At 43.3% G+C, this 12,231-nt stretch overlaps 1 protein-coding gene across 1 annotated transcript in view; it reads left to right on the top strand.

Annotated features, from left to right (window-relative positions):
* The first annotated feature begins 2,418 nt into the window (after window positions 1-2,418).
* TMEM241 (transmembrane protein 241) overlaps window positions 2,419-12,231 on the top strand; it is a 101,210-nt gene continuing 91,397 nt past the window's right edge. The window contains exons 1-3 of the mRNA XM_012652108.1: window positions 2,419-2,490; window positions 7,623-7,669; window positions 11,565-11,642. Coding sequence (XP_012507562.1) covers window positions 2,419-2,490; window positions 7,623-7,669; window positions 11,565-11,642 — 197 coding nt within the window. The remainder of the gene's footprint in view (window positions 2,491-7,622; window positions 7,670-11,564; window positions 11,643-12,231) is intronic.

The following is a 12,231-nucleotide window of genomic DNA, read 5'->3' as shown; positions in this document are numbered from 1 at the left end:
TTTAGTTCTCCGATTAATTTCTTTCTATTTTTAGTAGAAACGGGGTCTCGCTCTTGCTCAGGCTGGTCTCGAACTCCTGAGCTCAAACGATCCTCCTGCCTCAGCCTCCCAGAGTGCTAGGATTACAGGCGTGAGTCACCGCATCCGGCCAACGCTGGGACTTTAATGCAGACCTTCTCAACTGATGTGACCAGGCAAGAGTTACAGATGTGCCAGCCGACCTTCAGGGTGGTGGGGTCTGGACAGAGCCTCGGGCCCTAAGCAGTGTCAACAATTCACCCTGGGGCTCCAAACAAGTACTATCATTTTCTGGGTGGGTCATGATGTGGAAAAAGAGTTAAGGTGCTAACTGTTGTGATAGGTATTAAAATTACAGTGGGAGAGGAGAGAATAAGTTCTGCCTAAAGCGCTTGTGAAGAGCTGAACCTAGACAGTAAGTGGGATTCCCACAGGCAGAAAGTAAAGGGAAGTGGAAAGTAGTGATTTTTTAAAATGCACAAATGCTGTGATTCTGCAATCCCCCTGTTGGGAATCTATTCTAAAGAAATTAAACTAGCAGGAGGTAAAGACATATGTACAAAGATGTTTATTATAGCCTTGTTTATCGTAGAAAAAACTAGAAACAACATAATTATGTCAACAGCAGAATGGTTGAATAAATTATGGTATATCCATGCTATGGAAAGTCTGTAGCTTTTAAAAAGAGATAATTAAATCTCTATGTGTTGACCTGCAGTTGTAAAAAAAAGTTGTATAGCAATGTGTATAGTTAGATTCATTTTTGTAAGGCAACAACTTATAAATGGGTATATGTTGATCTATGAATATGGAGAAAGGTGTAGGATACACTGATCTGTTAATATTGGTTACTTGGGTAATGGTGGTTAAGAGGGTGGTATTGGTTGACTAATTTTTCTTTTATAGGTCTCTATTGGTCTTGTTATAAGGATCTTTTTTTCCTTTTTTCTTTTTTTTTGAGATAGGGTCTGGCTCAGTTCCTAGGATTAGAATGCAGTGGTGTCATCCTAGCTCACCGCAACCTCAAACTTCTGGACTCAAGTGATCCTCCTGCTTTGGCCTCCCAAAGTGCTAGATTACAGGTGTAAGCCACCATGCCCAGCCACAATGATCTTTTTTAAATTGTCATTGAAGATTGGTGTTTTGGAGGAAGACACAAAGCCGGAAGCAAGAGGATGGGTGGGAACTGAGTGCATGTTTGTGACGGGGGCTCCCTTGTAAAATGTTAACTTCTTCCATGATTTCATTTCTATGGAAAGGAAAATTTAGTACATTTAGAGTTTCATCTCCTCTCTCCCTACTCTGTACATTCGTTTTTAATAACCTAACCTCAATAAAGAAAGTTACATCCACCTGTACACCTTGGCCAGGTGGCTTGAAGGAGACTGAGGTTTAGGACAGGGAGGGTAGGGGTGATCAGTTGACCTCTGTCTCTCTGCCGGACCCTCTGAAGACCACCCAGGAGACCCAGGCAGAGACCTGCAGAAAAGCAGAAAAGCGAGCAGAGGTGTGGCTTGTGGTCGGACAGTGGAGGTGGGGGGAGTGGCTTCAAGGGGACAAGCCAAAGTCAGCTCTCCCTCAGTGCTGGCGGGAGCGGAAAGAAACAGGGCGTACCTTTTCCCATCCACTGCTCCCCATTGAGGGCTATAGTGTAGCCTTGTGCTAGGGCTTAAGAGTGAACGTTTCCTGGTGTGTGTACCTCCTGTTACACACCAAGTCCATCAGTATGTTTTCCTGTATGTTTACCTAATTAGGCCAATTTTCCGCCCTAGAGATTAGGCATAGGAGCTGGGTTTGAAATTCTAATTTGGGAAAGATTTCTTATTTTATAGAAATGTCAACACAGTGGAATGAACTCTTAAAGGAAAAAAACTATACTCATTCTAGTTCCTTCCCTCAACCTTCCTTCTTTTAAAATAACATTTATTGTTGTTAGCTTTTTTGTGCCTAACACAGACTCAACGTCGAAAACTGCGAAAATTCAGTAAAGCACAGGCAACATTTTGGTCCCACGGTTTAGAGATAGCTGTGGACATTTTTCTTTAAACAGTAATGGGGGTATTGTGAACCGTTTTGTAAACTGCGTGGTTTTTTTTCCCTTTTCTACCACTTTCTACTTTTTTTTTTATAAGGACTATCTTCCGACCTTTGTCCACAGGCGGTCGCAGCCCTGGCCAACTTCCGTTGTCTCTTGTAGACCGTGGGCAGCGTACCGGCCCTCCCACCGCGAGGCTGCGGGGCCTTGGCGGGCGCGGCCCCTTTAAGGAGGCAGGCTCCAGGGGCGGGGGGGGCGCCCCCCGCGCTGATTGGTGGAGCTTGGAGCCACGTGGCAGTCTCTGGGCGGGGAGCCCAGCGGCGGGGCTCAGGCTGCCTGTCCCCAGGAAGGGGGCGAGTTGACAGATGTGCGTGAGGAGGTCCCTAATCGGCCTCACCTTTTGTACCTGCTACCTGGCTTCTTATCTCACGAACAAGGTGAGGGGGGCGGGCGCAGAAGGCGGTGATTGCACGGGGGAGATTTGCGTCCGATCATCATTCTGTAACAAATGCAGCCTCCCGCTTTTATCTCATTAATATTTTTTCTTCCTGATGGTGATGGAGAGGAAGCCGACTCCGTGTGGGATGCTGCTCCATGTGGGATCCACCACACCGGCTTGTAGAAATAGGATTTATTGGACTGCTCTGTCTCCCTTTTCCGTCCTGTAAAGCACCTTGTACGTCTCCTGGGAAACAGGATTTTTTGACTGGCCATTTCCCGGGAACTTAAGTTTGGGCTGTGTGGACTACTTTTAAGGGAAAGAAAGCAATTGGTTCCTGTTTCTTTGGGGAATGAAGAGTCCGAGAAGAAATCAGACACATCCTGCCTTCTTTTCTTTTCTTTTCTTTCTTTTTTTTTTTTTTTTGAGACAGAGTCTCACTGTGTTGCCTGGGCTAGAGTGCCGTGGCGTCATCCTAGCTCACAGCAACCTCAGATTCCTGGGCTCAAGCGATCCTTCTGCCTCAGCCTCCCGAGTAGCTGGGACTACAGGCATGCGCCACCATGCCCGGCTAATTTTTTCTATATATTTTTAGTTGTTCAATTAATTTCTTTTTTTTATTTTTAGTAGAGACAGGGTCTCGCTCTTGCTCAGGCTGGCTGCCTTCTTTTCTAAACACGCCCCTGCCCCAGAACCCCACAATGTTCCAGAAGCCTTTAAACGGAAGAGATTAATCCATCTCCCCCTCACACCACTGATTCCCAAACCTATGTTTTATGTTTTCATCCCAAATACTTAAGGTATATTCAAGAGTGTTTCATGGAATTATTTTTTAAAAATAAAACGTAAATTTAATTTAAGTTTAAAACGATGTTGTAGAACGCTTCTCATGAGGAGGCAGAGAAGCAGTGGTGCCATGTTTTGGTTTTTGTTTTGTTAGGAGAGGGAAGCTGGCCCTCGGTTTGGTACCATGCAGGGAAATCTGGGACCCAGTGGGCCTGGGTGGGAAGTCACCTGCTGATCTGGACTCGGGCTGGCCCAAGTCAAACTGGTGATATGGGGCTCACGACCACCTTGCCCACTGTGGGGTCTCTTCTGTGGGGTCCTTACTTCCTCTTGCTCCTCATTCTCTGGAAAAGGAGCATCAACAAACAGCATTTCCTTCTCCCTTCTCTCTTAAAGTGAGTGACTGTCTTTAGTATATTCAGAGGATGCTCCCAACTGCTTCCCCTCTCCAGCTGATTTTTAGTTAAGGTGAGGGGCTTTGAAGATCCATAAACGCTGCCTTACTGAGAGGCAGTGATGGGTTTACATCCCGGCTCCACTTACTTGGCCTTTGGGACCTTAACCCCTGTAAACCTAAGTGTTTTAACTCTCAGACAGGATAGAGAGTTTTCTTAAAAGAGTTATTGTGAGAGTCAATGGAAATGATGTTTGTAGGGTGGTTGGCCGAGTGCCCACCATCATGGTAAATGCTCCATAGGTGGTAGCCACTCTGGAAGACAAGAAAGGACAATCTTTTGTTTATGGCATGACACAGTAATTATTAACTTTTAACAGATTTGTTTTTTTCTCATGAGGCAGGTAGCTAAATTTAAAAAGATATTTTGTTTGTAGCTCCTACTCAGGAATATGTGAATTTGTAAAATCCTGGATTTTTCAATTTAACTATTCTAATTTGTCTAGCTAACCTGATGGCTATATTGATAAAGTTTTACTTTTAAAAAGAATAACCATCCTTTTATTTACATATAATTATTAGAAGGGGTCATAGTAACATGACTGACATGAAAGCCCACAAGCCATGGCATTGGTTAGACAAAAAACATTTTATCTAAGCAAAAAAAAAAAAAAAAGCATCCAGCAGGCAAACAGCATTTAGTGTATAGAAATTTATTCCCCCATGTACATTTGCATTTGTAGCATTATTATTATTATTATTATTATTATTATTTTGAGACAGGGTCTCACTTTGTCACCCTGGGTAGAATGCTGTGGTGTCATCATAGCTTACAGCACCCTCAACCCCTGGGTTCAAGTGATCCTCTCGCTTTAGCCTCCTGAGTAGCTGGAACTACAGGCACACACCACCACACCCGGCTAATTTTTTCTATTTTTGGTAGAGATGGGGTCTCGCTCTTGCTCAGGCTGCTTTTGAACTGCTGAGCTCAAGTGATCCTCCTGTCTCAGCCTCCCAGAGTGCTAGGATTATAGGCATCAGCTACCATACTCAGCCTGTAGCATTATTTTTTTTTATTTATTGGTACCATACACCATTTTATGATTAATTTAATAAAGACTAAATACCTTCCATGTGCATAATGCCTCAAGGTGTTAGATAAACCAAATTCTCAGGTCCCCAGGAATATATAATCTGAATAATAGAAATCATAGGTGGTTTGGAATGCTTTGGCTGGGGGCTGTTGGGAAATGTCAGAGCTAAAGAGAGAGAGTAGGACAGTAACAGCAGAAGGCAGGAAAGAAGGGGAGACAGAGGAGATTGTCTAAAGAGGGAGGCGGATGTGAGGTCCAGGGTGGAGGAGAGGAGATGGGAGGGCCAGGTGGGGGTATGAGAGGTGGCTGAACATAACACAACTCTGGTGAGGAACTTTGTAACTCTTAGAAGCTCAAACCTTCTATGGCCATTGTTTCATCTTCTCAACCAGGACAGTGAAGCTTCCTTCCCACAACCAAGGCCACGTGGGTCGGCTTGGACCAAGTAGAGGCTAAATGGGAAGAAATCTGTTGAGCGTACACCCCATAAGCATATCCTCCTGCATCTAGTCTGCCAAAGTAATTTTCTTTGTAATTAGTGAAGATTTTTTGTGTCTACAGTAGAGGATTCTCTCTTAGAGCTTTTCGAAGACTCTGTGCTAGTTTCTTTATTTCCATATCTCTCTCCATTAGAAAGAAAATGCTTTTAAAAAAAATCTTGTATAGCTCGTTCTAAGCCCTTCTACATTTAAAAGAATGGTTCATGTTTGTTTGAAGTTTGAAGCAGCAGTGTGCTGTGAAAGGAAGCTGGTCTAGGTGGGGAGGGAGGAGAAAGCATCACACCCTTGAGTTCTGGCTTTGGTGGCCTGGGCTGGCCAAACGTGAATGACATGGTCCTCTGTCCTGTGGGAAGTTCCGGCAGTAACCAGGGTCCAGGTAGCCACCTGTTCTTCTTCTCCTCACAGGGATTGAGTCTTCAGCCTGGAGGCAAAGTCCATTCTTGTTTAGAAACAAGTGGTTGGCATCCTTTTTTAAAAAATTTTTTGTAGAGACAGGGTCTTGCCATGTTGCCCAGGCTGTCCTTGAACTCCTGGCCTAAAATGATCCTCCACCTTGGCCTCCCAAAGTGCTGGGATTATAGGCATGAGCTACCACACCCAGCTAGCATCTTGAAATATAAAAAAATGCATTAAATTAATAAGAAATATACTTAAACCTCAGTGAAAATAAATGGGTAAAAGGCACAAATAGACAATTCACTCAGTAAAGAAATATGAGTGGATAATAAACATGAGAAATTTGCTATGCTCCTTTTTATATTTTATTTTTTTTTTTTTTTTTTGAGACAGAGTCTCACTCTGTTGCCTTAGCTAGAGTGCTGTGGCATCAGCCTAGCTCACAGCAACCTCAAACTCCTGGGCTCAAGCGATCCTTCTGCCTCAGCCTCCCGAGTAGCTGGGACTAGAGGCATGCGCCACCATGCCCGGCTAATTTTTTCTATATATTTTTAGTTGTCCAGTTAATTTCCTTCTATTTTTAGTAGAGATGGGGTCTCACTCTTGCTCAGGCTGGTTTCGAACTCCTGAGCTCAAACAATCCACCCGCCTTGGCCTCCCAGAGAGCCAGGATTACAGGCGTGAGCCACCGCTCTGGGCCTTGCTATGCTCCTTTTAAAGGTTCCTCCTGCTCTTTGTGTTTCCTTGAGAACCTCCCTGCTAGGGCCTTGCTGTTCTGCCAAACAGCATTTTGCTCTGAGCAACACTTCTCAGTGAAGTGAGGAATTGCTGAAAGGGGACATTTTGGGGACTTAGATTCTATTTGTTGTACATTTTTTTTTCTCTGTTCTTCAGCAAGGGGAGGTTAAGATCTTCAAGATCTTTGATCTTCCCCAGTATCTAGGCCAAAACTAAACACACAATAAACTAAATAAATAGCTGTTATCATAATGACGCTTGTTAAGGGTGTTATGGGACATGACTCAGATGCTCACTTACTCCTGTCCCTTTCTCTATTTTAGAATACGAATCTCAGGGAGGAGGAGGGGGGAGCATATTGAATTATGTGAGTAAATAGACTTCAGGGGAGAATCATAAATATAGGACAGAGCACAGGCCATCAGCCTAATGGTGGCATTTAGGAGCTCAAACAAGGGAGATGCTGTGTGGGCTGATCCCTGGGGGAAAAGCGGATGTATAAAGTTGCCAAACACCAGTCCATCCCATTTTTTTAGATCATGTGAAGAATCAGTAGAGTCCTTGCCTAAAGCCATTTTAGACTTTTGAAAAATTCTTAAAAGTGTTCAATAATAGGACAAAATGGAAAAAGATACCCAGGACAGAACACAATTCCTTTGTTCATGAAGTACTAGAAATTTGATTAAAAGACATAAGAGAAATACAATATGACCTTAACTGAATTTTTAAAAAAATCCTTAAAATGCTAACCACAATAAAAATTATGATATCTATGCAAAATTAGTTAGAAAAAAATCCTTTAATGCAAAAAATAAAAAGTAAAAACCTAAAAATTAAAGGAGAACAAAGGAAAGAAAGACTAGGATGCAGTTCTTCTCAAAGAGAAACAAAGAAGGGATTAGATTTTTAGGTAATCCGGACAGTAGATGAAGTAGATACCCTGACAACACAATCTGTATCTAGGGACTTGTCCAGTTTTCTCTGGAGTTGCTATGGTTACAACGTGACATTTTCTGGGGTCTGGGAGGATGCTGAGTGTTTGGGCAGGGGACCCAGATGCTCTGCTTCCTGGGTTGTTTATGATGCCAACTCTGCTCCCCAACTAAGAGGATCAAACTTCTGGTGGCCCTGGGGAAAAGTAGGCTCACTCTCTTTAGTATGACTTTGAAGGTGATTTGTTTGCCCATTTGAAGTGTCCAATAATCTGGTATTTGTTTTTCAGTATGTCCTGTCTGTCTTGAAATTTACCTACCCTACCTTATTCCAAGGGTGAGTATCTTTTATGCTCTGTATAAAGGTTTGTAGGAAATGTACAACTAATATCATTAAATGTTCTTTGAAATAGTTTTAATGACTGCGTATGTTTTTTTTGTCAAACATAATTTATTTAGCCATCCTATTAATGGGCATTTAAATTGTGTTCCATTTTAGTGGTATAAAAACAATATTATCGGATATTTTTGTGTTCAAATCTGCCAAATTTCCAGCTATTTCTTTGGGATACATTCCTACATAAGAAATTTGGGTTAAATTATGTGAACTTCTTTAATATTCTTGAATATTAATAGATTCTTTTACCAAAATGTTCTACCAATTTACATTACCACCCAACCTGTATATGAAAGTTTCTGTACTAATGTACTTAAACTGTGACTATTTTTTTTCTTTTCTGATTTCATGAGCAAAAGGTATATTTTTTGTCTTATAATTTCTTAGATTATTTCTGAAGTTGGACAGTTTTCTTATGCTTATCCACTCGTGTCTTTTTTCAGATTATCTATTTATGCCTTTTATTCACTTATTTTCACTGAGGTTTTAGTATGTTTCTTATTAGTTTAATGAATTCTTTATATTTTAAGGATGCCAACCATTTGTCCATCATCTTTATTGTAAAGATTTTTTTTTGTAATTTGTTCTTTGCCTTTTAGCTGTTTATAATTATTTCGATTATTTAACTATTTTATTTTTATGTGGACTAATATATTGATTGTTTCTTTTGCAATTGCTTCCTTTGCTTTTCCCTGTATTCTTCCTCATCACAAGATCATTTAGATATTCACCTATATTTTAGTAAAGATTCATTCAGTTTTTAATCATTGTCAGTTTATTTTAGTGTATGGTGCAATGTGAGGAAATTGTCCCTCCCCCAATAGTTAACTTATACTAGCCCCATTTATTGTATAATCCTTTCTTTTGCCTTTGGGTTCTTAATATCATATATAGGCATTCCTGACTTACGATGGTTTGACTTATGATTTTTGACCATATAATGATGCAAAAGCAATATGCATTCAGTAGAAACCGTACTTCCGATTTTGAATTTTGATCTTTTCCTGGGCTGGCGATATGCCGTATGATACTCTCTTGCGATGCTGGGCTGATGGGGGAGTGTGAGCTGCAGCTCCCAGCCAGCCATGCTGATGTAAATGTTCTGAGCACATTTAAGGTAGGCCAGGCCAAGCTATGATATTCCATATGTTAGGGATACTAAATGTATTTTTGACTTACGGTATTTTCAATTTATGATGGGTTTGTCGGGACGCAACCCCATTGTAAGTTTAGGAGAGCCCGTTTAAAGTCATTTTCCTAGGGTCTCTTTTTGGGTACTTATTTGTCAATTTTTGTGGAAAGGGGCCAAGGCTGAATTGTTTTAAATTATTGTGCTATTTACATATGTAGTAGAGCAAGTCATGCCTCATTCCTCTCCTTTAAAAAACAATTCTTTATATTATCACCAATAAATTATTTCAGGTGATCTTTAGAATTACTTTGTCAAGTTCCTCTCTAATATTTCATAGCAAAAGTTTTAAAATACTGTCTGTGATGATGTGTATTTTAGTCAATAAAGCTGGGGTATTGTTTTCTCTCTTAGTGAATAGCAGGTGTTTTCTGGCCCTGCTTGACCTGTCATGTCTCTCAGGTAGAGGGACAGGAACTTAGGAGGGTAAGGGGCTGGTACACCTGGGTTGCCTTCCCCTTTCTTGTCCAGGAGTCAGGTTGGATGCGCCTCTCCCGTAGAGTGTAAGATCCGCAAAGGCAGTTTTGTTTTGTCCGTTTTGTCCCTGGAGCATCCCCAGTACCCAGGACAATGCCTGGTGCACAGGAGGTGCGTAGTAGGGCAGGATAACTTAGTCTGCAAATATTTTTTGGTACTTCTCTAGATACTGGGGGTTCATCAGTGAAGAAAACAAAGATTCCTGCCCTCGTGGAGCTTGCTATTCATATTTTCAAAATGGGTGGGTCCCCAGTGTGAAGTCCCAGCAACTTGGCATGATTGAGGATCAGCTCCCTGTCTCCAGTGTCAGCTCTGACCACCCCCTCGAAGGCCCAGATGCTAAGGTCCAGACCAGGTGAACTTCTCTGAGAAGCTTTGCACAAGCCATTGTCTCTCTTACCTCTGTGCCTTTGTCCCTTCTTGGTCTTCTGCTTCGAACGTGCTTCAGGTTTTTGCTCAAATTTACTTTCTCTGAGAAGTCTTACCTGCCTACTAGACTAGCTTAGTCACCTCGGTAGGGTGTCTTGTAGTACCTGGTACTTTTCCTATTAGGGTTCATCGCACTTTTATAATTATTGGTTAATTATCTTACTTTCCGCCAGACCAGGGTTTGTCAATCTCGGAATGACGTTCAAGAGTTAACATGTTGAGGTGGATACTTCTTTGCTGTGGGGACTGTATCCCTGGCTTCTACTCAGTAGATTCCAGTGGCACAGCCTCCGCTCCCACCCCGAGTTGTGACAACCGAAAATTCTCTAGACACTGCCGAACATCCCCTGGGGAAAAATCGCCTGACTGAGACCCACTGCTCTAGACTAAGCTGTTTGAGACATAGCCCGCATTCGGTCTGTTCAGCTTGGCTGGGTCAGTGAAGCTTCACAAAGGAGACTGCAAGTTGGGTCTTACAGGCTGAACAGGTGATCACCAACACGCAGGACACGGAAAGGACATTCTGGGGCAAGAGGACAGCACGTCTAGACTCTCGAAGTGTGACATGGCCTGGCACATTCCTGAGGCTGGGGGCTGTTCAGTATGGCTAGGATGTGGCTGCCCATGACAGACAGACAGGAGCTGATCCTGGAGGGGGCGGGCGTAAGTCCCAGGGGGCTTATGTGTCACACACAAGTGACTTTGGCCTATCGGCCAGGGGTTTCAGCTGTAGTGTTACAACACATGGGTGTGTTGTAGTCACTTCCAAGGCATCTCAAGTCATTTATAACTAAAAATAGGGTTTTGAAATTTATGAATTATTCACCTAAAATAAAAAAGCAATTAGAGTGAGACTCGCGCTCACTCACTTGGCGTTTTGATGTGCTTCCTACAGTGGCAGGGGGAGGGGTTGACCTGTGCTGACCCCCGCCCTGCGCATGCTGAGGGTGGCGTGTCTCACGTGAGCTTCATGACCCCAAGTGTGTGTGGGCAGAAAAGGGGCTGAGGGCTGCTGCCTACAGCACCAGGAAGAATCATCCGTTTTTAAAACAAGCTAGTGGCACTATTAAATCTGCATTTAGAACAAACCGTTTCACTGCAAAGTAGAGAATGGATAGGGAGGAGACCCTGGAGTGAGGGGGACCAATCAGGGAACTAATGCTGTGGGCCAGGTGTGGGACGCCTGAATTAAGGCAGGGGCAAGAGGGATGGAGGGGAGGCTTTGGATTTGGGTGCTGTGATAGGGTAAATAAAATCAATAGGATTTTGCACGTAGGTGAGGGAGAGGAGGGCAGAGGAAGGGCTGGGATGCCGTCTAGGTTTCTGGTTTGGTGGATTAGGGATAGTAGGATAGTAGGACTTAGGGAGGTTCTAGGTGATGTTTTAGGCACATTACAGTTGGGAGCTGTGGGAGGTCACTGTGACAGTATCCGGGTGAGAATAGGGGCGTAGGAATCCTCAGGGCAGAGGAGAAGCAGTGGCTGCGGGTGAGGTTGTTCAGAAAATGTCTAGAATAAGAAGAGAATCAATGTCAGCACTTACTGGACAGCTGGACTCAAGGGGATAGTGGAGGTTGGGAAGGAAAGGTCTGAGAAATGGGATAATTGGGAGAGAGTGGGAGAAAAGAGTTGCAAAAAGAGTGAAAAGTGTCTATTTGTGTCCATCAGCAGGTCTCCTGGGGCTGGGTGGCCTTTGAGACCTCACGCTCTATGAAATTCACATGGGCTCTTGTCCTTTCAGGTGGCAGACGTTCGTTGGTGGACTTCTGCTTCATGTGTCATGGAAGCTGGGCTGGGTGGAGATCAACAGCAGTCTCAGGTATAACAGCCTCTCTGTACTGGACTCATGTTCACACCCTGCATGCTTTTGATATTATTTAATTTCTTTTTTTTTTTCGGAGACAGGGTCTTGCTCTGTTGTCCAGTCTGGAGTGCACTGGCATAGTCATAACTCACTGTAATCTCCAACTCCTGGGCTCAAGCGATCTTCCCACTTTGGCCTCCCAAAGCGCTGGGATTACAGGCATGAGCCACCTCGCCCAGCACGATACCATTTAATTTATTATGGTGTTGCACGGGAAACACAGATGTTTGAGTTGTTTGGTCTCTTAGGTCCCTTCTAACCTTGAGATTCAATGATTTTATAATCAGAGAAAACTCCGTACAGTTTTCCTGGTTAATAATGCCACTAATATAGTATTAAAATTAATTGAGGCCAGGCACAATGGCTCACGCCTATAATCCTAGCACTTTGGGAGGCCAAGATGGGAGTTCAGGACCAGCCGGAGCAACACAGTGAGACCCTGTCTCTACAAAAAATAGAAAAATTAGCTGGGCGTGGTGGCACACACCTGTAGTCCCAGCTACTCCGAAGGCTGAGACAGGAGGATTGCTTGAGCCCAGGAGTT

Source organism: Propithecus coquereli, unplaced genomic scaffold, assembly GCF_000956105.1.
Source record: "Propithecus coquereli isolate 6110/MARCELLA unplaced genomic scaffold, Pcoq_1.0 Scaffold38, whole genome shotgun sequence".
Classification (NCBI taxonomy): domain Eukaryota; kingdom Metazoa; phylum Chordata; class Mammalia; order Primates; family Indriidae; genus Propithecus; species Propithecus coquereli.
This window is presented reverse-complemented; position numbering and strand designations above follow the sequence as displayed.